The following is a 27,391-nucleotide window of genomic DNA, read 5'->3' on the forward strand; positions in this document are numbered from 1 at the left end:
TGCTGAGCCAAGAGTGGTATCACCTCCCATGACCTGAGGGCTGATCTAGCTCAACACATGGAATATTGACCCAAGGTCGCACTGCTGGCTCATGTTCAACTTGCTGTCCACCCAATCCCTTAGAACTTCTCCTGGAAATCTCCTTTCTATTCACCTGGCCCCCAGCATGTACTCTCCATTCAGAAATAGTCCTTTTCAGGACTTTCTGTTGAATTTCAGGAGCTTTCTCCTACCCACTTGCCCAGTCAAGGACCCTGTGTAGCTGCCCATCCCCAGGGAATTGGGCCACAGCCCACCATGTGGTGTCATGTGTTACCTTGCCTAGGACACATTCTGTTCCATTTCCAGATCATTATTCTGAATGCTCAACCGTATCAGGCTCAGTACCAACTCCTGTGGAATACTCCCTGTAACTGGCCACCACCTGAGTGTTTTATTGCTGAACACAACCCTCCAAGCTTGGCAGTCCAACTTTGCAATCTCCTTACCCAAACTGTACCTCAGTTTGGTTATATGAGCATGATAAACAGCTCCTTAAGCAAATCCCTGTATTTCTGTTGGGAACCTAATCCTTCTCTCTGTTACTAGAAAATAAGTGGTTGTGCAGGAAGGATTATGTTTCCTGGGCTTTTTTTTTAAATGCTGTAGTTAATTTCCAGGCTTGTTCATTGTGTGCTGCTGCTTTCATTCCTCTAATCCATTTCTTAGAATGTTCTATTCCTCCTGAATCTCACTCTTATTATTATTGACTAATAAACTGCCCATTAAGGGGAGGGGGGGAAGGCAGAGGGAAGTTTTCTGCTTTTTCCTGAATATGAAACTCCAAACCTCTTTGTCATCCTAATAGAAATAAATATCTTTCCGGTCGTTCAGCCCTGAACCACATCTCCTCCTTTGTTGGTCAGGTGTTGAGTGAATGCCAGACCCAGAAAAGCTGACAGGTTCTTGCTCACTGTGCCCATTGTTACAATTAGCTTTATGGATTACTCTTAATATTAGAAACTGCTTTTGCAAGCTGTTCTCCACCATGATGGAAAGTATAAGGCAGATACTGTTAAGATTAAAAACCAGCCAAAATAATTAGCACCTGTGCAGGGTGCATTTTTCCTCTTCACATAGTCCCAGGTGGAAACCTTGTAAAATTGTTGGTATTTTGACCCCTATTGAATATGATGACTTTGAGAGGATCAAAACCAAAAAACCAAACATAATTTAAAGCAATGGTCCCTGTTACCATTCACTTTTTGCTGCTTTCTGTGGAAGAGTAAACATAGATAAGTATCATGGATAAGATCCAGATCTGATATAAATGCTTGACTCTTGCATTAAAGAGACTTAGGCTGATTTTCAAGAGCTAAGGATTAAGAAACAGATTATTTTTTCTTTTAAAGGTGGGTGGTTCTTTGGTGGAGAGTCTAAGGTAAATTACTTTTGGAAGATGTACTTGCTTTCAACAGGGTAAATAGCCAGCAAATTTCAACAAACCTCCTCAGTTTTTATCCATAAAAACCAGTTTTGTGTGATCCCTTTTTCCAAACATGCCTGCACACGGAGATGCAATGACTGGACCTCCCACACAGTAACCCTTTACAGTCTGTATTATTCTGTGATTCCTCTTCAGCACAGCTCACCCAAAGTCCAGGTCCTCTGGCTTTTTGTAGAGTTGTGACACTCACTCACTCACTCACTCACTCACTCACTCACTCACTCACTCACAATTCTGTGTTTTGAGGCACTGACATGAAGAATTCTATGCTCAGGAAGAATTAAGAGATGAATGACAATCATCCATACCCAGGATGGGTAATTGGATGAACTCCAGGTTTGTTATGATTGACAAAATACTTTGTGTGATCATTGGATGTACAAATAGAGTAATTTCATGTATGAGTACAGGAGAGGCATTTGTTTTGTATGGAATGGAGGCTTTTTACTCCTGTCACACCTGATGTCTACACTGCCAGGTAACTTAGCTGCCCAGTTCATTCTTCACTCTTGGCTCCCTGTTTATCCACAGGACACAGAAATTAGTTGGTACCCTGTCTTTCTCAGGAACCAAACTGTCTTTCATTAAAAAAAAAATAAATTTAGTGTAATTTTTTCATTGTTCACTTCAGGAAGTATTTCTGGAAGGTAGCATGGATAGGACTACACTCCATTTGGCACCTCTTTCTAATCCTCAAGTGTGGCATCAGAAGATTAATATTTCACATGCCCTGATGACATTCTCCAGTGCACACAACACAGCCCTCTGTTCCTTGCTAAAAACACTCCAGTCTAGAAAACTGTGACATGGCTCTCTCATAATGTCATCCACACTGAGAAATGCAAACAGGATGATCATTCTGTCTGACAACTGAAGGAGCATAACCAGACCTCAGAGACAAGTGCTGTGCCGGATGGATGTGGCCAGCAGGGCGTGCTCAGGACAGAGCCAGGCCCTGAGCAGAGCATGCTCACCCCCAGCTGCACACACACAGCAAACAGGGCTTTGGTGCTCTGCCTGCTGGGCATCACTTCTTGGACTGTATATATTTTAAAATATAGATTTAGCTACTTGTCCAGGGCTAAGCTTCACAGGTCAATAATGACCACTCAAAAATTTGCAAAATTCAGCAATAATACTGGAAAATTTCCCATGAAGTTTGGAAAAAATGGCTTCAAGAGCTTATCGGGGAGCAAGTCAAAGGATAATTTGATCCTATGTTATTAATATTCGGAGGAGAAAATAACATTTCTTAATAGAGGGCTTGCCAATTTAGCAAAGGTTCAGCAAGATCAAATGACTAAAGGTTCAAAGAGATGTTCAAATTAGAATAAGGGAAGCACTCTGCATCAGGGTAATTACGCATTGGAATAACTTATCAAAGTTTGTGGTAGACTGTCCATTGTTGTAAATTTTTAAATCAAGACTGATTTTTTTTTCTAGAAGTTATGGTCTAGTAGGCCCATAACTGATTTTGAAAAATCTTATGACCTCTGTTATGCAAGAATGAAAAATTATCCTTCCTGACTTTATCACCTAAATAAATATTGAATCAGGAGGTTTTTTTTCTGTTGAAGCCACCTAAGCACACAATGAAGCAAATGAAGCCACAGTTAATCTTGTGTGTAAGAATTTACTGCAGCTTTAGTATTGAAGAGAAGAAAAGTTCTTTAAAACTTTGTAAAAACTTTCGACATTCACACCCCTCCCACCCAATATCACTTTTCATTTTAAATCTCACATTTCAAAATACTTTATAAAAAGATGTGTACCTGGCCATCTTTTAGCTAGTGGCCACTTTTGGCACCTTTATGATGTGTTTCAGAGATGTGCAGAGATGTGTCAGCTCATCCTTGTGCATGGCAGTGCTGTGAGATGTCCTTGAGACAGATCTCCACTTCTTGTGGCCACTGCCATGGTGATGCAGTGTATACAGGCTGAAACCTCCCTCCTCTCTCCCTTTGCAGGTCTGAGGTTAGAATGTGTTCTCTGAGGTGTAAAAGTGCTCAGCAAAAACTTTCCCAGTCTTTTGCATTTTATGAGATTTTAATGATGTGCCTCTTACAGGGTTTTTTCCCTTCTTAGAAGCCATTTCCATAGTTTACCAAATGAGAACTCCCTGGTATATTTCTTTTTTGCATCTAAAATGTAATTTCTCTGTGCTATATATTCAAAGGGTCACAAAAAGAAGCCATGTAAGGAGCTTCTTCACAGATGTTTTTTGTCTCCAACAACCCTTTGCACAAGGTTCAAGATACAGGGTTTTGAGAAAGGTTACTATCCTTAATGTCTTCCTTGATGCCCAAACAAGTACAGCAGCTGGGAATAACCCCTAGTTTCCATTTTTTACTTTTGTAATATTTCTGTTATTTTCCAGCCATGTTGTTTTCCATGTTAGGTGAATCTTTTCAGCAATTTGGGCTGCTAAGTGTGTGAATTTTTACTGCTTGGTATTTTATATGCTTGGGATCTGTGTGAGAGAAGGCCAGTTTCTTCAGGTCTAGAGAAGATTTTTCTTTGCTGACCTCTGAAAGGCCTGTGGAATTGTTAGTTCTCCTCACAAGACTCTGGGAGATAAAAGGAGAGAGCATTACTGAGCAGGATGGTCTCTTAAGTAGCAGAGGTATTCCTCCATAGACCTGCAAAAAGTCTTATGGCTCATGTTTCCTCTCCTCCAGACCTCCTGGACTCTGGAGTCAAGGAAATTCCTCTGTAGCAGCTTTGGGGCTTAAAGAAAGTTAGAGAAATTCCCCCAGAAGTGGAAGTCATTAAATAGAAGATAGAAAACATGTTTATCTTCTTCCAAATTGCTCAGGAAGAATAGCATCTAAGCAGTAAAGAATCAGAAAACTGGGACATTCTGAGCTACAGTGAGCAGCTCTATAATAAGAATTTAGAAATATGCTTGAGTAAAACATTCATCTTAATTTGGCCTAAGGAAAAGTAGCATACTTGGGAAGAAGAGAATAAAGAAAGTAAAAGTTTTCTATTTCATTAAATGGTCATCAGGAAGTGTAAACAAAATGTTTATAATGCTTCAGGAGGAACCAGCCTCCCAACAGAGTGACTGCACAACATTTCAAATTGCCCTCTATGACAACTTTCACTTTTAATACATGTGCAGAGAAAACGAGGGCTATTGCATTCTGTCACCGTGCCTGGAGGGACGCACACTTTGTTTCAAAACAGCTTCTCAGCCCTGTTCAGTTTTCTGAGAGAAAAGTTCCAATGTGGATCATCATTTATTCTCAATGAACACATTGTACATCCGTGCGAGTTTTTTATTAGTTTGGGTATTTTAGATTGTGAAAAGCTTTTTTGAGAAAAAAAGACTGGTGCGTGAAATTCATAGTTAAATAATGTATCAGGATGCTCCAGAAATGTGCTAGAATGACAGTCCTTTCAGTCACATCATGTTAAAAGCTATAGAAAAATATGGCTTTATTGCAGTAATATTATGGCTTGTCAATTTATGAGCAACAGATAGTCCATAAACCAAGTGAGATAAGTGCTGTGAATTTCATCCACACAAAGATGTACATTTTAAAACATGTTCAGTGGCTTGTTTTGGAATTCTAACTTTAAATTAATGTTTGAATCCCTAACAGCCATATACTTAGGTTTTTCTGTTTGCTCTTGATACCGTGGTTGGAAAAGAGAGGCCACAGTCAGTGGTGTGGAGCTGTGGCTCAGTGGATTCCAAATGCAGTCCTTAACAATCAGTTAAGGAGTCCTTGGAGTCCTTGGAGCCCTGACCAGCAAAGGCATAGTCACATCTCTAACACTGCACACTGGGACAGTTTCCATTGACTTCAAGTACAATAAATGAGAATGAAAAGAAGTTGTAAGTATTTGCTAGAGTACTCAGCAATCAGCACTATCATGGAGCCTCTCGTAGGACAGCAGAACCACACGGCTCTTCCACAGCGCTCAAGACAGAGTTCAAATTTTGGGTGCCAAATCTGTTTCACAAAACATGATAGATTACTGCCCTCAATGTCTGGGTCAGATATTTATTGCAAAATCTGCATAATTTCAGGCCTGTTTAACATGATTTCTCTCAGACTCAGTGGTTTGGTGTTGGTGTGCTGCTTAGCTATGGCAAAATCCCAGTAATTTTTTTAAAACTCACTATTGCTTTATGATAGATTTTGGAGCGTGTCTTACCTGTCTGTTTTGGATATTAGGATGATATCTACTTGTTATTTGTCTAGCTGGTTCAGTGTTGCAGGCCTGATTTCAAGAAGAATTTTTAAAAATCTGACAGGGATGGATTCTGAGGTGCTACTCATATAACATGGCATTGCCTCAAAGGCTCACAAAAGCATCCTGTTCCACCCAAAAGAAACAGGCAAGATCCTACAGAAAATTCTTTCTCAGGAGCTACATTTTCTTCCCCCACAGCACTGAGTGTTTTTTTCAGGCATTTTGAAAGGCCCATTGTAATAAATTGATTGAGTTTGAAAGCTTGTCCAGTTTCACTATAACATCTCTAAGTGATTCTGTTTTGTCTTAAAATGTTGTTTATTACTTCCAGCTCTACTCTATGTTCCTCTATGAATTTCAGGAGGAGCTGTTGTCTTTGTTCCAGAAGCAAGAGGTGGGGGTGCTTGGTAGTATTCCAAGGGAAATGGCCGATCTTTCTGCAGAGTTTCAATTTACTGTTCAGAAAAATGAAATAAAATATTTTGTTCTGGAGCAGATTAACAAAAGCAAACAAAAAAGAAGAACAAATTTGCTGACATGCCTTAAAGCATCTCTGGAAACCATTAATGAAAACATTGTAAGAACAAAAAAGTTGGTTTAGATTGAATCAAAAAATGGGATAAGGATGGAAAAGGTGACTCCAAAAGTTTGGCTAGACCCAAAATAGAAAATTTATTTTCCTTTTCAGATCTGGTAATAATTTTCTACAAGATTTTTAATTTGTATCAATTTTGAGATTAAACTTATTTTCAAGTAAATTAAGCTTTAAGATGTACCAAAAATATTTTGCAGTGTTTTCCAACTGAAACATTCTAATCCAAATATGTTAATTCAGGTATATTGTCCTGTTTTATTCAATTTATTCACCAATTTTTTTTTTATTTGTGCTTAGGGGGAGTTTTTTTATTTTGGTTTTGGAGCTGGGTTTTTTGTGTGTCCTTAAATGACATTTTTGAGAAACTGCTTTGTTTGTTTGTTTGTTTGCTTTCTTGTTTGTTTGCCTGTTTGAGCAGTTCAGAATCTGTCAAATTTTGGTAGTTCAAGCAAAATCTCATCAAGCAGCAGGAGAGAAATGCCATTCAAGTTATAACAAGACTAGGATGTTTTCCACAAATTTAGTAATAAAGCATTCTTTTTCTCCTAGATCTTTGAGATATTTACATCTCTGGATATGCCTGAACTATTTCCTCAGGAGAAGGAAAATAGGGTGCTCTGTGGCTAATCATAATTTGTTTAATACTCATGAGATGTTTGGGTTGCCACTTCTCTCTTTTTCTTTGTTTGCTGCCAAGCTTTCCTTCTGTTTTTCTCAGGTAGGTTAGGGCAGGAAGATGCTGCACTTCTCAAAGATCAGAAGTCCTGCTGCCTGGGGCCAGATGTTAATAAAATATTCGTTTCATTTCTTGTTTTTCCTCCAGTTTCTTCTTCCCCCAGCACAGCAGATGAGAGCGAGTCCCTTTTCCCCTTATGTTCAGCTAAATTCAGTATGTCATCTTGAATTTAGTCGGAGATTTCACTCAATTTGACTCTGAGGGAAGCAGATCCTGAGGCAAATATTTTCCTTTCCTTATTTCAGACACTTTGCCTGCAAACTAATTGTGTAGATTGAAGTTAGTTCATTTGTTATGTTTGCTTTTGGCAACACAACAATAAAGACAAGAACCTGAAGTTCACTGTTCTGAAAAAAGTAATTTTTCCTCTGTGTGAACTGTTTTAAAAGTTCTCAAAACACATGCTTTTGCTTTGCTTTTGGACTCAATAACACTAAGTGAATAGTATTAAAATCTCCTCTTAGTAGAAATGTCTTATTCTCACTTATACTAATAAGTAAATATTTAAACTTGATTCTCCGGGAGCAGTAAATTAAAAGCCTAAATAGAAACTGTACAAAGGTGTTAAACTCAAGCCTGCAGGTGAATTAAAATAGAAATCACATTGAAATTAGTTTCGATGGTGAAACAGTAAAACTTTGTGAATAATTTCAGTAGCCATAATTGCATTATAATTTAGTACATCCTTTCTCACATATATTCCAGTTTTTTCACTCCATCTGCCTCTTCTACTCTCAGCTGCTACCATGATAGCCCCTCAGGACAGCATAATCTTGTTAGCTGCAATGCCATACTCTGCTGCTAGGATAAGAGTGGAAGTCAAAAAAAAAATAAAAGAATACTGCACATATTAAAATATTTCCCCTTTTCTTCCTCAGACTTGGAGGCTTAGAGAAATTAAGAAAAATCGGCCTATTGTCTTTGAATTATAAAAACTATTCTATTACAGTTATCTAACCATTATTCTTTATTTTTCTTAATAAAGAACCTTCTCAGTTGCATTTCACTGCAAAGCTGACTGTCCTTGCCAGCTGGAAAAGTCCTTTGCTGGAGAGGAGATCTCCCGCCCAGTTTATTGCTGCAGCACAAGGAACCTGTTTCACACTGATGTAGAATTTCAGACAATGTATAATGACTCTCTTAGAAGCTCATGCATGCACACTACATGCTCCAAAACAGGCTTTCCTTATGCTGGAGAGAAGACAAACACACTGGCATAAATGAACTGCAGCATGTTGTGACAATGCATCCCTTCCCAATCCAACAGCTGGAAGCAGAAAGGTTGACTGAAGATGAAAGGGGATCCCTCCAGCACGGGTTCCAGCATCCTTGGGAACCAGATGGACTGAATGGAAAACACAACTAAAATAGGCCACAAAATGCACTGCCAGGAGAGATTTTCTTTTTATTCATAGCAGTGCCAGGTTTTACTAGAAAGAAACTTTCCATGTCATAGAAACTAAATACAGGAAGCAACTGGAACCGCCTATGCCCTCTCCCATCCAGAGCAGCACTTTTCCAGGTACATTTTCTAATCCTGGTATAGTCTGATTTGGAAAGACTCGTGAAATAAAGTAGTTTGTCTGCCATTTTTAGTTTATTTCACTGCAGCGGTTTTAGGAGAGTTTTTCTTAAGCATTCAGACTACTTTTCCTTTCTTTTTCTCATTACTTTTTGTTTTATCAACTTGGACTCCTGAGGCAGCTTTTTCCTATGCCTGCTTTTTGTCATTTCGTATTCTTCTGTGTAGCTGCTATGGTTCTCTGCAGTTGCCGTGATATTCTTTTGTAAGGCCTCTTGTTAAATGTCATTTGCAGATGTCATTACTGTTCTGTTTACTTCCTCCCTCCACTAATGAAGATATGAAACAACACAGAACCCATCATTGATTTTACTAGGTGGTTTCTGTCAGCCTGCTGTTTATCAGTACTCCTTCTTTGTGGTCCTTCAGTCTGCATTCATTCCCCATGACAGCACTCTTATCTGAGCCTTTCCCAATTCATTTTTCAAGCAGATTTTTCTAAGACACCGTAGGAAAGGTTTTGCTGGTGTTTCAATCCAGCTTCATTGTTTCCGCTGTTCTCCCTTCTTGTACACTAGGAATTCTGGCCAGCCAAAAAGCAACTGAGGAATACAATGAATGTTGAGGTATCTTTCTTCCAACTTAAAATTTCCAGTTTGAGGATCCTGTTCTGTGCACACTTGGTGCCTCAATGGCAGGCCCTCTCAAGGTCTAGGTTGTAACCAGCATTGATAATTTGTTCCTCAGAGAAGTTTCAAGGGTTGCAGTCAGGTGTGTCAGATACCTTTATGTTGTGTTTTAGCTGGTGCATCAGCACATGGGCAGGGTGGGCCTTGGCTGGCACGTGACACCATGGGTTCCCTTTATCTCTGCCCCGTGTTTCCCTTCAGGGGTGATCTTGCTGCTCCTCGATAAATTGCGGAAGATGAAGTGGGAGCAGATGTGGAGACTGACGGCGGAGCGGGAGCTGATGAGCATGCTGTCCACTTCACTGGCTGACCAGGTGAGTGGGACACTGCAGGACTGGGGCACAACCATTGAGCCATGGGTTGAGGAAGGAAAGAAAGGGAGAGGGGATGAGATGTGGGGACAGGCAAGGGAAAGCTGTTGTGCCTGTAGTCACCATCTGTTGAATCATTCTGGGCAAAATGTGGAAGAGAATGGAGATTTAGTCACAAGGTTTGGTTCCTCTTACTACACTGACATTTTTACCTCCTCTGCTCAGATGATTCATAAGAGGGACAAAAGGGGTTTTTAAGCTTTGTTTTTCTGTCCTCCCTTCTTTAACACAGAACCCTCCAGGCACCAGAAGTCCAAATAAACTGTGTCTTTTCCCACTGGTTATTGTGTAATCAGATTTTAGTTTTAAGAGTCTCCTGAGATTTCTTTACTGTTTCTGGCAGATGAGTCTCAGATGTCTTTTAATGTACTCCTTGGCACAATAGCCCTGTAAAGACAAAAGTGCTGCTGTCTCCCTGCCACAGATAGGAGGCTGAGGCCTGGAGAAGAAACAGTGTGCCTAAACATAGAAATACAGTTTTTCAATTTGTGCTTCTTGCCAACTCTCAATTTAGATCCAGAAACAGAATGTAATACTAGACTTGAACCAATAATTCTTGCTCAACAGCTTGAACATGATAACTCAATACAGCATCATATTTAGATATTTGTTCTCCTTCAGAGCTACCTCTGGCTGCTGACCAGTCACCACAAAGGAAGCATGCTCATGGAGATGTGCACTCTGTACAGCATCTTTGCAGGGTGATCCTGAGGTTCATTTAAAAGATTCTTGCAATTTCACTGTGTTTTCAGTCAGGTCCTGAGTTGCTGTCTAATACCTTCATGGGACAGAATTTTGCACAACAGACTCAAGAGCAGGGCTGCTTGAGTCTTCCCCTAATACCTTACCCTCAGATTGTCCTTTTAACTTCTCCAACGGAATGACTGCTTACGGCAAGACTTTCTGTCCCTCATGGTGTAGGCTGCTCTGCAACCTGTCCTCCATGCCTTCTCCATAAAGTACCTGTGGTACTTGTTGCAACAATAAAGTTCTACCTAAAGTCATGTCTAGTAATTCACCTTGAAGCAACATAGCTGCCAGATTCACTTTCCTGCCCTTTGTTAAAAAGTGGTGCGGTATTCAGTGCCAGCAGGAACTGTGTCTTTACTGCCTGTTTCTCTCCCTGGTGACTAGAACAGGAGCCACACCTCATGCCAGCCGTACAAGATGAATGTTTGAAAACTTTGCTGGAGTGTGTCAGGAGAGCTTTTTCCTCTTGTGTGGATCTATACATCACCCCTTAGATTAACAGCACCCTCCAAGGCAACAGAATTATGGAGAAAGGTTTACAGACTTCACCTTTCATCACCATTGGAATTTCTGCCTGTGAGGGGGAGAAGGAGAGCCAGCTGGGGGAGGAGTTGAGATCACCTCACACAGTAGAAACAACATACCCAAATGTTTCTCTGTTTTTTTTTCTGCTAGGATATCTTCAATGCAGTCATCAAACAAAATCCCTTCCTTGTCTACCAGCTCCCATGCTTCTGGAATGTGCAGCTTTCTGATCACACCCGTTCTGAGCAGTGCTACAGAGATGTGTCTGACCTGAAGGTAAGTTGCACAGAAGGTGTCCTCTGGGACAGAGAATGAAGGACTGCTGCCAGAGAAAGATGAACTGCCTTAAGTAGGGGGGAAACTAACACATACTGTTAGTATAGACACTGAAACGGGGAAAGGAAGTGTGACTTTGGTTTTGTGCATTCTGACTACTATTAGAAAATTCCAATATAGATGCTGCTTTGGGGTTTGGCAAGGTGTTAAAGAAGTGCTTTGCCTTACATTTACAGGTGCATCTTACATTTTACACCTGCCACCTGTGTCAGTGCAGGTTACTACTGAATTCTTATTGCTTTCCCAGGTCTTAGATCTTCCTAGACAAAGAATACAAAACCCTTCCTTTTTGTACTGGACAAGCTTGAAACTCTTTGCTGAACACCATTTAACAGAGTGAAATTCAGAGAAGATTGGGCAGACCCTAGCTGGAAATGCATTAGGAGAAATGTAAAGACCTTGCTCACTTCATATTTAGCCTTTGCACACACTTTATCCAGTCATGTTGCCACTCATTTTTCCATGTTTTGTCCTGAAAAAAAGAAGACTGATTAAAAACCTATTGATTTAATTAAATGAAGCTATAGTGTGAGTTTATTAGCACATTTTTCACTATTAACAAGTAGAGTATTAAAGCAGGATGAATTTTAATAGATATGGGTAAGTGAACATCAATTGTGCCCTGTCCATTTTGAAAGACTGAACTCAGAGATTCAAATGTAGCATGCAGAGAGTTCAGAATTGAAGCTTGATTGAGCTTTGTCCAGGTGTAGAGTAAGATTGTGCAGCAGAAGATTCCATCAGAGCAGACTGGTGGCATCAGAACATAGTAAATATTAGGTAGTTTTCAGTGACTGATTTTAGAATTCAGTTAAGGTTTGCATATTTGGACTCAAGTTATGAGAATGAAAATGAGGTTTAAAAAAAAAACCAAAGGCACAAAACTATGGAAGAGGTTGCAGGGGCTCTCTGGAGACTATCCAAACCCCACTTAATGCAGGACCAACATAGATAGACCCAGCTGCTCAGCACCTTGTACAGATGAGTGTCGAGTCTCCAAACACTGAGGTTTCACATGCACCCTGGGCCCCATGTTCCAGAGTTTGGCCACCCTCTTTGTACAGCATATATCCTAAATCTAACAAAGTTTTCCCTTGTAGCAATTTGTAGAGTAAGAGCAGGAGTGTTCAATATGAACACCAGATGCAGGATGAATATAGAAAATCAATCACTCTCAACACACTTGCAAAAGATGTGCTTTCAAGAGACAAAAGTTCTACATGGATTAAATGACCTGTCAAAACTGGCCATCATTGATTGAATTTCATATATAAATTATTCACAACTGTCTATTCAGGTGTGATCCATAAAGGACAGCTTTTAAAGTTAGATCACTGTACTGTCAGTACACTAGTCACTAAATGGTTTATAATACCTGTTTTTAGGGCAGGATCAACACAGGCACTTTAAAAGCATCATGGTTTTATGGCTTGAAACAAAGTACTGATAGAGATTTTAGTTCTGCATTCATGTTGAGAATCATGTTTGACAGTGATTGCAGGGCCTGAAACAAAAAGAAAGATGTGTAACAGGGAAAATGTTTACTAAAATATGTACTTCGGAAAAATACATCTCCCACCCGTGACATATCACAGTATTTTGGTGTGAATTAGATGCTGAGATTAATTTGTGTTATTGAGACACTCAGATTGGACTCAGCACAAGGTAAAGACACAACCATTTACATGCGGAAAAGATACTGAAGCTGGTAACAAGGATCAAGGGTTTGGTTCCATTGTCTAAACATGGTTTGAGTCACCATAGGGACTCTGCAGTATCCATGTAGGAGTGGCAGATAAAACACAGATCTACAGGAGATGTCCTCTTGGCAAGGCAACTGATGGGCAGGCAGGATAACTGTAAGGTGCTTTTAGGGATTGAGATGTACACCTTGCTGTACATCTGGATGTAGGCAGCCAGAGTGTCATCTTTATGAGTGGATTTGGAGGCTGGAGCTCACCTCAGAGCAGATGTCTGATCTTCTGAGTCCAATGACTGTGTTAACTCATCTGCTTCAGGTGTGGGACATCTAACTCATATGTAACACCTACAAGTAAGCATTTGACAGTATTTTAAAAACAAATTAATCCTTTCTTTCTTGTCAATTAACAAATTTATCTTTACAGCTGTAATTCAGGCTTGGTCATTGTTGCTGTATATTGTGTCACACTGTCAGTTCCATTACAGCATAGGCAGTGAAGTGTAAGATGTGCAGTGCTCTCCACTGATTTTCTGGCCTGAAGTATTTTAACTCAACAAGGGGTGCAGACACATAAGCAATTTCTTCAGCTAAACTGGACTTATTCACACTACTAAAATTATCCCCTACATACTAAATTAGGGCTGAAATTCTTTGCCTTGAAAGAGAGGTCAGAGCCTTATCTAGTGCACATAAAACCTCATGGTTTCAATAAAGCTTTTCCCATATGGAGCAGTTAAAGAACTGACCCTCAGGCAGCACTGTTTAAAATTCTTCATACAATTAAAAAAAAAAAGGCATAGACCAATTAAAGTTGTGAATTTGCATTATGAAAATAATCAAAATTCTAGTTCTGTAAAGAAGCCAGCTGGTTAGGTATCTGAGTCTCACAAAAACTTAACAAATGTCATTACTCCAAGTTAAAAATTTCACTCTTAAAATCACCCGAGTTCATCAGTTCCATGGCATTTAATATAAATGGTACAACACAACAGATTTGGCACATTCTTTATTGCATGGTAAGACTGGAATGAGAAACAAGGTAAAACAAACCTTGAGGGTAAGAGGGAAAGAAAGACAGATTTTGAAGTTTGCACTGGAGGATAAAGAAGAGTAGCATAGGAAAGAAGGAAGTGAACAGAGAGATTTAAATTCAAAAGGTAAAGCTGACCCATTCAAGGATTCTTCACCCAAAACAGAATGCATTCCTCCTGTCAGACTGAAAAGGTGCTGATTTGATTCCATCTAGCCTCAAAGTCCATGGGAGTTGAGGATTTGTCATCTCTTATACACAGAATTGTGTCAAGTAAGCTCGGACCCCCAGGGCTGTTCAGGGATCTCTGTGTGCATGTGCGTTCAGACACTTTGCTGCTTTGCTCACATTTATGCAAGGCCTAGGGAGCAGCTGAATATTTCATATTGCCTGAAGAGGATTCTGATCACCTTTTTCTCTTTTTAGACCACATTAAATTGCATCTCTATCCATTTTACTGATTTTTTTCCTTTTTCTGAGGGATTGGTCTCAATCTGAGGTTCATTTATGTATTGCTTTTGCTGGATTAGTCCCTGCTTTTGCTTGCTTCTTGGTCAGTACTTTGTTCCTGTCTGTAAGGAAATCTCAGTTACTATGATTTGGCACAAACCTAATGGCAGGAAATGTACTGTGAAAGAAAGTACTGAATTTTGATACCTCTGACAATGAATCATGACCTCACTGAATGAGTCAGTCATAAAGTCTGGTTGTCAAGGATACAGATGCTATTTACATGCAGACAATCTGGTAATTCACAATCACAGAAATCAGATGCTGGACTCTTCAATGGGAATGTATCAAATTATTAGAATTTATACACACTCTTAACATTGAAAAATGCTTTACAACCTATTGATGGCTTTTCAAACTGGTTTTGAATACAGCTGATACTAAATCAGCAGATAGATAAATCATGAATCTCATAAATTCCTCATTGGGAACTTGTGTTCTGTGATTTGCTGTGTCCTCCCTGGGAATGTCCTCCACACTGGGATGACTTTGTGATATTGCTTACAGAAGTTTAAACAGCTTCTTTTCCATAACCGTAATACATCATTTCAGCTCTGCTTCAGACATGACCCATTTCACCTCTTTGTGTTCCACTCCCTGAGCTGCCCCATGCTGTCCAAGCACTTCTGCTCTAATCTGCAGCACTTCTGGCGTTCTGCAGCCTTGCACCCTTTAATGCCAACGCAGGAAGAGCTGCAGTGAGAGGAGTGAGGGCTCAAGAGGGTTAAACAACACCCCTCCTTTGAGTGAACATTGGAGCCAGTCAGATGTTTCTGTCCTGTTACACAGGAAGCACCGTGGCTTTTTATAGGGGTGTTCTCGCAGGCACGAGGCCTCTCATTAAACACTGGCACAGGAGCTGAAGGAAAAGAATTTGAAGAATCCTTCAGAGGACAAATAATGACCTTTGAAAAGCACAAGGCAGGGGCAGTCTGTCAGCTTAGTGCCATACAACAGTGGCAGTAAGCAGGGGAGTAAAGTAATCCCTGGGACCATGGGCACCAAACTAGGCAGGTCAGGGATTTGAGTCCCACATCCAAATTAGGGTTGCTGGCTACTCCAACTCGAGTCTCTTCCACTTAGGTGGTTTAGAATATTACATTAAAATCTCTGTAATGGCATTCTTATGAAGTATATGAACCTTTCTGAAAAAATTGGTTCTTTTATTAAACCATTTATTTCTGATAAAACACACTAAAAAATAAAGTTTCCAGACATTTCTAATCATGGCATAAGTTACACATGTGGTGCATATTTGCAGTATGGTTTGGGGCATATTTAAGCTTCTAAAAAAGCCTATTGGGATGGCATTAAAGTGACATATATAGGTGGCTTTACTGTGAAGATTTGCCAAATGTTTAACTCCTATTGATTCAATGAGAAGAGTCTGGTTGCCTAAGTAAGGAGTCCAGTTTTTTAGCAGAAAAACTTCCTGTTTACAAAATACCACTTGTTTACCTAAACTGTGAAGCGCTCATGGGCTTAATTAAGGATATCTGTTCAGTGCCTTGCAAAATTAAATTTCTTTAAGCTTAAATTTAAGCTTAATTTATTCTTATTTCTTGCCCTTCAGCCTGGAAAGCAGGTATATAATTATACAGGATATCCTTTGCTCTCTGATTCTGGAAGGGCTGAAGCAGAGCAAGAAATTATCAAGATGTCTCTTTGGGTGAAATAATGGAAGAGATTGTAGTTAAGGAAACATTTGGCTAAATGCTTCCTTTTGAGAGAGAAAACGCTTCAGGGGGGAAAAAATGGTTAAAGGTACCTATAGAAATAATGTATTCATGTTTATTGTTTCATGGTTTGAACATCGTGTTTGAAATATTTAATCTTCCCAGAGACTAAATGCAGATGGTAATGTAAGGAAGTTTGCTGGGATTTTTGTTCTCAGTGTATTTCCATCCAGATAACTGTTTTAGAGCCTTCCTAGACTCCTCCAGCATATAACATCCTTTCTTCCCTCCCATCTCAGATCCCACTGCCAGTCCATGAGGCTCCCACTGAGTCATTCGCTGAGTGCCTTGGGTCAGAACCTGGGGAATAAATGGGAACTATGGGTGTAGTTAGCCTGGTTTAGGCCACAAATGTATGGAAGTGTTCCAGGAGGCTGGCTGTGTGTAATCAGGGAGTGGTAATGGTTGCTGATTAACTAGGGTGGTATTAACAGAAATGTGGATAGTGCCACATTGCTTGATGACAACTAACCAAGTGTTAAATAGATGTGGAATTTTAAGTTCTGATCTTTCAGTACTTAAATTGCTAAATGAAGATTAAGGAAGTGTATTTTCTTATAGTCCTCAGGAGGCTCTGATCAAGAGTGGGAAGGCTCTGTAGGTCAACCTGAAGGCTAGCATTGTTCCTGAGGTAATAATGGCAGTGGAATTTTATATTTCTAGCTGGAACTTCCTCTGTAAGCCAGCAGAGCTTTGAAATAACTTAGAAACTAGAAGAAGAAATAAACACAGTATTATGGTGCTATTCCATCTTGGAACAGGGATGTTGGAGTAATGAGATTCTCAGTTTCTAGATTCACTTTCTCTTTTTAATGTGGAGATAACAGTCTTCAAACAAAGTGGGGTTTTTTCCTTCTGATTTCCCTGTAGTCTCTTGCCAACTGATCTTTTTTATTTCTCCAATCAATTTACTGTTGTGCCCAATACAGTCTTTAATGCAGTGGCCATAGCTTTACCTGTGCAATCTTTATTGTGTACCTCACTCATGCCCATGACAGTCTACAAGAGTGTCTTGGCCTGCACAAATTCTGCTGTAGCTGATGGTACAATAGACCATATCAGACAGCCAGAACTGAATGTGAGTTTGTGGGCTGACATAAAAAAGAATATGGTCTTTGGATGTAGCGTTTTATATCAGGGTGAAAAGTCTTGTTGCTTTTTGTAACTTGCTGTTCTTTTTTATACTTCGGTATATCACATACTATTTGTCTAATTGTGTTACATTTGAAAAGCAGCCTGCTTTTTTGCTAGACCTGTTTTGTGGTTTTTCTACCTCAGGTCATCCAGATGGTTTCATAGTTAGTTCCTTGATTTTCTTTAGCACATCATATTAGCACACATTGGCAGGTGCTGTCCTTTTTGATTAAAAAATCAGCTTGTTTAGGTAGTCACTGGCTCCATTCAGCTGTGTGCAGTTCACTCCAGGCTCCTGACATCAGAGTACATGCAGCACCCTGACACGTTTCAAATCTGATCAGATCTGAGCCACCAGCTAAGCCCTTGACACTTGCCAGCTTACACACACAACAGATCCTGAAGCACGGCAGCAAAGAGCCTCTGCACTGACAACTGCAGTTGTCTGGGTTTGAAATCATCTCCCACACAACTGGGTAGAGGCATCAGCAAAGGCCTGGCTGTGATGTGACACTCTGTGTGTTGATGGGAATTTCCTGCAGTACCCACGAGCCTGTCCTGTGACAGTTTCTGAGGTTATTGTCATTAGCCATGTCTGTGTTCATGGTCCCAGGACTCTGGGTGCTCAGAGTGCTCAGCAGCATTAGGATGCTTGTGAAGATGAGGATGCTTGTATCTGTCACAGTTTGATGCTGGCACAATGCCAATGCCCCCATGAAAATATGTTCTCCCTGGTGTCTGCTGTGAGATGTGACCAGGAATAGAGCAAAGCAGGCTCCAGCTTAGAAATGAAGAAAACTTTATTAACCTACAGCCATATGTAAAAAGAAACACACAGAAAGAATGAAAACCTTCCAAAAACATTCCTCCTCTCCCCACCAAATTTCTAATACATCCATCCCTCATATCACCAACTCTCAGTCCATCACCACCCTTCAGATAATCAATTCTCAGTTCATCAAGAGGAGAGGAGTCCCTCTTGTGCCATAGGCTTCCTCAGGAAACACAGTTGAAACCTTGCGTGCTTCCATGTCATTCATGGCACCACCCGGAGATCATTTGCTGTCATGACATCTTCTTTCCATGCCCCGTGCTCTCACCACTGCACATGGACCAGAGCTGCTTCTTTTAAGGATGCTTTGTCCAGTTCCAAAAAAGAGCACAGTCTCTCACTTTTGGGACACCTGTCCCCCCCAAATTTCACCCCCTGGGGCCGAGGGGTCTCAAGAACAGAGATCTTCTCCTCCACTGAAGATCAAGGGCACCAACCACCCTCCTCACCCGTCACCTCTGTTCACGCACTCCTTCACATAACAACACTGCACTCTCTTGGCTCCGAGCCATTGCCTCCCCCCAAATGCAGTCTCTGTGTCACAGGAAAAATGGTTCTGTCCATGGCTATACAAGAAAAGTCCAGCCAAAGGCCACTCCATCACCTCCTCCCACCTAAGATTCTTCTCCACTTCCCTCGTGGCCCATTTCCTCTTATCTCATCTCTATCTCTCTTCTCATTCAGCTCCAGGAGGATTAGCATTTGTAAGGTTTCCATCATCCAAGAAAAGGGTTAAAAATCTCAGGCTCTGCCTGTCCAGAACTCCCACGGCTGCCTTGCTGGGCACCTTCTCGCCGCACCCTCCCCTTGTCCTTCTCAGCCGGCCTGCTATAAAATGTCAGGGTGGCACAGGCACAGACACCGGCGCTCGGTCTCTCTCTCTCTCTCTCTCTCTCTTCTCGCTCCTGCGGGGGGAGGGGGCGGGGGTGGCTGCCCGATGTCTCTTGGTGCCCCTCCACCCCGCCATCCTCAGGGCCCAGGCCCACCTCACCCGGCCGCATGGCTTCCCCGCCCCCGCCCAGCCAGCAGCTGGAATCCTTTCCCCACCGGAACCCAAGAGAAGTTTTCCTGGGAGTTCTCTGCTTTTAACCCCCGTGTTCTCAGAGGCGTATCCATGTTCCAAGTGGCCACACCAGGTGCCAATATTCAAATCTGAGCACCTATTGGCTTGACCACAGCATCCCAAAACAACTCACTTCCTCTCAAACCACAACAGTATCCAAAAGGAAACACATGAAGAGTAGGAGCAGTAAGGAAAACACACAAAAGGTTTTTCTAGCAAGCATTTTGTCCCATTTGCCAGCTTCTTAGCTTTCTTTTTAGTACTCTTAAATAAGTACAAGTTACCAGCAGACAGTTTCCATTCTATGCTTGCTTGTAAAAATGCATGCTGGTACCCTGTAAAACTGTTAAATAGCTCTTTAGGTTCCTTCAGCCCTGTGCTTCTGTTCCATGTGCCCATTTCCCTGCGGTAGGATTCAGTTGCAGAGATTTTTTTCAAACATTAATGCCTTTTGCTGCAGTTTAATACAATGGAGGAAATAGGTCAAGTTCTTTTCAAAAAAAGGAGATTTTGATGATCCATTTTTCAGTGGAAAAAGTCCATTATCCTAAGTTTATGCCCTTACTTACCCAAAGCTCTTTTCATTTATGTGGTGTATTTTCACCACATGATGCAGCAACATGTTTCTGCACAGTTATGCTATGTTTTTGAACATCTGGACAAATGTAAAACCAGCAAAGAATGTAGCATTCCTTGGACAAATATCTACACCGAGTAAGTTGGTCCAAATAATTTCCCAAATTCATGCAGTGTGTGGATGCATCATAATCTTTATTTAAGGTGCTCTTATAACTGGGAAAAGCAATTTGCCAATATCTGAAATTATCTTCTTTCCCTACAGATGTTTTTCTTCAAGAGCTTGTATGGTTTTCTGACATCCTAAGGCTTAGCAGTGAAATCCCAGTAATGGATAAAGCTTTTCTTATCAGCAGATATTTCATGGGTTTTGGGTGGGTAGAATAGAGTGCTATAGCTTTTACGGCAGTATAAAAACTCAGTGGACTGACCTGTTGTTTGCTGTAGTCCAGGCAGAATTCAGGCTGTGTCCTGCTCTTTCCTCATCCAATCCACTCACTGGGCAACAAACACCATGGTTTCAGAGAACTCCTGTTCCTGTGGAGCTGTGTTGCTGACACCAAGGGAGCTGCATTCATCTTCCCCAGGCTGCTGCTGCTGTGTGTGCAGGGCCTCAGCTCGGTGTGTCCTCCCTGAGCCATGATGTTCAGAGCAAAGCTGACCGTGGTGCTGCAGCTCTGTGCTGCCTGTGAGTGACACGGTGTCATCACACAATTAACTTAATGGATTCAGAGAACTTCCAGAACTTCGAGCTTGGAAACATTCCGAAGGCAGACTCTTGTTTTTAACCTCTTTAGAAGTCACAGGAATAAAACTGAATACAAAGCATTCGGTGATTTCTTTCTCATGTCTAAAATATAGTCTTGTAAAATGAAATCATTCCTGCAAGCCTGTATCAAGTCCCTCTTGGTTTTTCCTTAGGGTCCTATTCCCATTCACACTGGCAGCAGTGCAAAGTTGCCTCAATGCAAATGAGGATCAGGCCCTTTATGCCAGCATTAGAGTTTAAGTCTAGGCCACAGTCATCTCCCATTAGCAGAGGATAAATATCTGCTAGAAATTGGAACTCAGAGGGTGAGAAGTTATACTGCATCGCTGTGTTGTGTTAATCCCACAGAGATCAATCTTGTTTAAATTAAGCAATGGCAAAAAGGAAGTTATATTAAATTCAGTCCTTTTTGAACTATTTAAATGTGTATGGGAATTAATTTCAAGCTGCTTCTTCTCAATATCTAACCAGGAAAAAGGCTGCTTGGTCTGAAACAGGGAATCAGTTTCATTAGCAGAAACAGTCATGTGGAAATCTGAGATTAATGTTTAATACCTACATCACTGTGTCCCTTGTCATTCTGTCTTCTTCAGCAGAGTCCACAAACTATCAGCTCCATGATGAGAGTTGTGGAAGCACTTACATGGTGCTGTTCTCAACATAGAGTATGTTGAGAATGTGCAGGTGATACCATGGAAGAGTTTGCAAGCACATCACCTCCAGAGTGTACAGTTACTTGTGGAACACACGGCAAGGCCTTCCCTATAAAAAGACAGAAGGAAGTGTGGGTAGTTTGGGGGTTTTTTTCCTTCTGTTTTTAAGAGGGCAGCACACTGAACACGCATAAAAAGAGCAGATAAAGCAAATCTGTATTCTAACAGCAGGATGTCTTTTCTCTTTTTTCCCTCTGAGGTGATTCACTGGAACTCACCGAAGAAGCTGCGAGTGAAAAACAAGCATGTGGAGTTTTTCCGCAACCTCTACCTGACATTCCTGGAATATGATGGGAATTTGCTGAGACGGGAACTCTTTGGCTGCCCCAGTGAAGCAGATGTTAACAGTGAGAATGTAAGTGGGATGTCTAAGGCTTGGTGATACAAAGGGTGGTTCAGACAAGGCACAGGATTTCTGCAGACTCAGAGTTGGTTGTGGGGGTAGTGCAGGGCAGTGGAACTCAGGAGAATTAAAGGCAGTGCTCAGCACCCCGGAAGACACTGTGCAAATCATTTAATCTCTCTGTGCCTCAGTTCCTCACCTGTAAAACCATTGTATTAATCCCATCTTTACCCTGGGTTTTGCTGCTTTTTTTTGTCTCCTTTGCCCTTTTAAAATCCCCAACATCACAAGCTGAAAATGAGGATTTGGGCTCTTATTCCATTAGGCAGTCTCACCCTTAAATCCTGTCGTGATTTCAGATGGGATAGATTTAACTTTTTGCCTTCGTAGCCAGGGCTCTGTTTTGGATTCAGTATGGCAGACCTATAACTTTCCAGGAGGTCTTGTTTCTTGCTGTATATTTGTTCAATATACAGTGATGTCAGTTTTGTCTGGTAGATACTAATGCACAAATAATGAAGAAGAAAGGAAAATACCAAGACTACTGGTATTTAGGTCTGTGAATTTTTACTGTGCTGCAGACTGCAGAATGAGCAAAGGCTTCAGGGTACACAGAGGCTGTGAGACTGCAGGTTTTTTCTATCCCTTAACTAATCAAAGCAGTATTTATGTGTGTCTGCATAAAATCTGCAATCAGAACCTTTCAGACTAAGCAAATCTTTTGAAAATGATTGAAATCAAGGATGTTTACCCACAGATGTACATGTATGTGTATGCCTGTGCATTACTACATATGATTCCAAAGTAAAAAACTGTTAACTGAAATGTTTATACCCAGATGTATATGAACTCTTTGTGTATAATATGTTTTCTGGAGATTTGTAGACCAAGTACCAATTTTGCCTACATAATCTGAAAGGAAATAAAAAGGAATCTGTAATAGTTTATTCAGGAAAAAAAATATTTCTAAAATATGCAATGTTGTCTACATAAAAATCAATTAAGGAAAGCCAGTATCATGTACACATTAGCAATTAAGAGGTAATTGACAATCAATATCATCATTGAGGCTGGTAGTGTTTCCATTTGGCATGTGAATAAAAGGACCACAGGAGATGCCATTCCCATATTTTTAGATGCAGCACTAAGAGATTGGACAGGTATATTTTAACACAAGGCACAGCTTCCCAGACACTTTATTTTACCATCTCATTGTCTTCTGAAAGGAGTGGGGCTTAACTGGGAGAGACAAGGAGGTGAGGAAGAGCAAGAGAGAGAATGAGAGAGAGGGAGGACAAGTGCACCAGCAAAGCAAAAGCACATGGAGGAAGAAAATCCTCTGCAAGAGCCTTTTAGACAATCAAGTGAACTCAATGTGATAAAAGACCACTAAGAGCCTCGCCCTTGGAGACATCAAGATACAAGAGACAGGGTAGAGGGTAGAATAGGAAGAGAACAGCTGACTGAGACATTAAAAGAAAGACAACAATACACACCTCTATAACACTTTGAGAATGCAGGTTAAAATTGTACTGAATTCACAATGTGTTGTGTGGGTTCAAAGAGCATGAATGCAGTCACAGACTTCTTGCTGTATTTTTCAGAGCTCTATAAATCCTTAATAAACAGATTTATTCAGACAACAAGTTCCTTGGGAGCAGTGCAGAGCAAATGCAAGTCCTTGCTGTAAATGGCAGTCCCTAAAGTTTAAAACAGCACATTTTACTGAGCTTGTATCTGGTTGACAGACACTGGAAATGACTAACTGTTCAAGCCTGTTTCTTATTCAAGACAAGTAGAATGCAATATGGTATATGGTATGGCTTGTGTCTGAAAAAGAAATGTAACTCATTCCTCCATTTATAAATCATATATATATATATATATATATATTTAAAAAAAAAAAAGATACTGGAAAAGAGCAAGCTAGGCATACAAAAATATGTGATTCCTAATTTGCCAAGAGGCACCAAAAAGTTAACAGCCTTCTATCAAAACAATCTGAAGTGGAAAAAAATCCAACTTCAGAAGACTTCAGAGTAGTCACTTAGGAGAAGACATTTGTATTAGTTGCCCTTAATATAAACTCCCCTGTAGACTTGACTATGTCCTTTTATTGTAGAACATAGCAAGCAAGTTTCAGCTTTGAAGCTATGAGACCCTAAGAACAGGATTATCTTGGAAACAACTCTTGCTCTATCTGCTGTAGCATATACAGTGTCACAGGTGTCCTGTTAAATACAGCACATTCCTGTGATCTATTGCAGGACTATCTTCAGAAGCAGAGCATCTTGTGAGGTGAGGAGGAAAGCACTGTCATTTCTCCGTTTACAAGAATTAGAGGGCATGAAGTGGAAACAGCAAGTAGCAGGTTCAGAACAAAGATATTTCACTCACAATGTGATGAAGCTTTGAGCAGGAAGTAATGTTTCTAAAAGTATACATGTCCTCAAAAGTTACTCTTCTCAGAAAGCAAATAAATCAGGAGCTTTTAAGCTTTGGTGCTAGAAGTCCTTGAGCTACAAGTTGAGGTCTAGGTTAGAGTTTTGAGAAATCCTCACTTTTACACTCCCTAGGCAGCCAGCTCACAGCTGGAGAGAGGATGCTGGCCCAGGTGAGCCTTCAGTCAAAGTGCATTCATAGACTTCCATTAGAATTCATAAGCTTGTATGTTACATGAAAGGCTGTCATTTTTGTTAAGTCAGGTATGTATGAGGTAGGAATTGCTGATTACATTACATTTTCCTATTATTTTTCCTTTTATTTTTCCTGAATTGAGGCTGGCACCCCCAAACACAACAGGGCTTTCTTACGTTAGGCAGTGTACATGGGTAGAAGGTGCTCCCTCAGCTGCCTGTGCTTCTGTGCACTGTGGAGCAGTGGAAAAAATGTCAGAACAGCTCTGCTGTTTATAATTGGAGAGAATTACTTGAGCACTAAATGCACTGAGCCCTGCTGTGGAAGAAGCAATGGTTTGGTGTGAGTCTCACTCACAGTCTGGCTGTGTCAAAAGATACCCTTAAGGTCTTGTTCCAATATACCAGCCACTGTTTTTGTACAGCTTAATATTTGTAGTGATGTTTTATTTACAATTCAACCTGTAATTAGGGCATTCCATTTGTAATGCAAATATCTGTAGAACAGGAAAAGGAAGTGTGGCAGTGGGGACTGCTGGGCTGATTCTGTTTCTCTAAGGCCCCTTTACACTTCTCATCAGTACAGAGATGGCCTTAAAATGAATGTAAATTACATATCTTCCCTTTTTAAGGACTCTTAACAGTGCCAGAGAGATGTAAAGAGGCATTAGTTTAAAAGGTAATTCGATCTCACTTCAATCTCTCTCACCCTTCCTCTGTGTATGCATGTGAATACATGTATGCTTAAATATATATTATGTCTATATACATGTGGAAGTACCAGTTCTTTTCTTTTTCTAATGCTTGCTATGAAAGTATAATACCACAGAGTGAATTTTAAGAGGTCTGAAGGCCATCTTCGGATAATGTACTGCATAGTTCTGATTTAATCAGATGCTGATCTTCAGTTTCACCAGATTGGACTCTTACTAGGTTCCAAAGCACTGCAAAGGAGTGGATAGAACAGATAGGGCTCAGAAACTGGAATACTGGAGGCAAAAAAACCCCACTGAATGGGATAATATATCTGTTTATGTAAAAATGCATATATGTTTGTCCATGTGTACATGAGTGCTTCATCCTTTCTTGAAAGTAGTCAAGCTACAAGACCTCTATGTGGCAGGAGCAGGCTGGGTGCAGGAGCCTGCCATGTGCTAAGAGTACCCTTGTTCAATACATGCTTGAGTGAGGTCATGCAAAGCAGACTCTTCTCTGTAAGTTGGTATTACAGTCATCCCTTTGTCTTCTGTGCAGATTCTGGGTGGAAAATCCAGAATAGGAACCAAACCCTCCTGTAAGCACAGTCATTGACTTGAGTGGGCCTTAGAGCGTGTCCTTAGTCACTCTATCCTATTCATTCCATGCTATTTCTCCATTTCCACACCCTCTTTGTTATTTGGATGCAATGTGGAAGATTTTTGAGAAATCCAAAAAGGCAGTCTCAAATAATAATATAATAATCTCACATTTGGACATTTTCAATTGGCTTTTAATGCTTATATCCAGCATTTTATTCTAAAGGACCTACTGTAAAGCCCAGAATATTTCAACAGGATCTTCCAGCCAATCTCTATAGTTACTCTATGAGATAGTTACTGTCAGCCTGATTTTAGACCAAGGCACACACTCAACCTTTCAGCATTCTTATAAAACTTCTTTCCTGCAGACAGCTTCTCACCAGGTACTTCTGCCAAAGTATCTGAAGGTTGAATGGAGCATCCCTGTTAGTGAAGCCTGTGTCCTGATCCAAAACCCCAGGGCAAGATCAGTAGGAGGTATATCACTGATTCTGCTCAGTTTAAGGAAAGGACAGTAGAATCCCATTAGAGAAGACTTTCAGGAAGCACAGGAGAAAAAAAAATGTCTGCATGTTTTTCTTATCAAATTTTCAAATCAGCAATACAAAGAAACAGTGTAAAAAAACTCCAGCTGTCCCTTAACACACTTGCTTAGATGTGAACTTACATACTAAGTATGTTTTTACTTAGTTACTTCTTTTGTGCAAAACCAAAGATTCCTAATATGAGCAAAAGGCTGTGCATACCAACTAATTGTATTCACCAGAAAACAGGGAGATTCTACCAAGGCACCACACAGTATAAACAGAACTAACAAATCAGCAATTTCTGAGTGACTGTAACTGCATGCAAATGAAGCTTCCAAGTCAGTATCACAGCCCTGAACTCACAGTCTGACTGATGCTTTGAGTACCCTTTGCTCCTGCTGAATTTCAAGATTACAGCCTCATTTGTAGAACCACAATTTAAAGTTACTATTTTGTGATGTCATAGTCTTTCTCTAGTAATAACAGATGGTATATGGCAGTTTTGAAGTGAAATCCTGACTCCCCCAGCTGTGTTGTTTCTATTATTGTAACTGTTATTGTTATTAAATGCTGAGCTGGCATCCTGTTACTTGCCTGAAAGTTGCCATTATACTGCTTTCAACTGTTTATAATATTATTAAGGGGAGGAGCACATGGACTGGGATTTTTTTTTTGTCATGTTGTTATGCCCTTTTTTTCTTTTCTCACATTTTTTAATATGAAACATGGGGGAAAGCTTTGAGGTTTGTCCACACCAAAAGTTCTGATGACTTCTTCATGAAAATACTCCATACCTAAGAGAAGGAGCTGTCTTTTGCAAGCCTGGTGACAAATTAGGCAAACTATAATGCAGAAAAATTATGGCTTACACATTGCCAGTAGCGTTTTCTTTGACTTTCAGGAAGCTCAGGTCTCTGGAGACTCTTTATTAGGAATGTGCATGGATACATATGACCAGATTATACATATCCCAGTGACACAGCAGGGTTGGGCATGCTGCAGGCAGGGGACCTGGACAAAGAGTGGTGTTTTCTGTGATTATTTCCTCTGAATCCTCCATGCCAGGTTCTGACTGGACAGTAGAGCTGAGAGCAGGAACCTGTATTGGGGTCTCTGCTCTGAGGGACATGCATTGCCTTCAGCAGTGACCACACAGTAGGGAGGAGAAAAAAATCCAGATTCACATACAAAAGAGATGAAATCCAGGTCAAAGGCAGAAAGGAAAGAGAGAATGTACCAAGAAGAGGAAAGGACAGTTGGGTACTTACAGGTATAAGGAGCTGGCAGACTGCTTGAATAGGGAGCA

The 27,391-nt window shown here is 40.6% G+C and overlaps 1 protein-coding gene across 1 annotated transcript in view; it reads left to right on the top strand.

Annotated features, from left to right (window-relative positions):
- LARGE1 (LARGE xylosyl- and glucuronyltransferase 1) overlaps positions 1-27,391 on the top strand; it is a 283,741-nt gene that overhangs the window by 219,737 nt on the left and 36,613 nt on the right. Inside the window, exons 9-11 of the mRNA XM_059472096.1 lie at positions 9,436-9,548; positions 11,031-11,156; positions 21,481-21,636. Coding sequence (XP_059328079.1) covers positions 9,436-9,548; positions 11,031-11,156; positions 21,481-21,636 — 395 coding nt within the window. The remainder of the gene's footprint in view (positions 1-9,435; positions 9,549-11,030; positions 11,157-21,480; positions 21,637-27,391) is intronic.

The sequence above is a fragment of the Ammospiza nelsoni genome, chromosome 5, assembly GCF_027579445.1.
Source record: "Ammospiza nelsoni isolate bAmmNel1 chromosome 5, bAmmNel1.pri, whole genome shotgun sequence".
Classification (NCBI taxonomy): Eukaryota; Metazoa; Chordata; class Aves; order Passeriformes; family Passerellidae; genus Ammospiza; species Ammospiza nelsoni.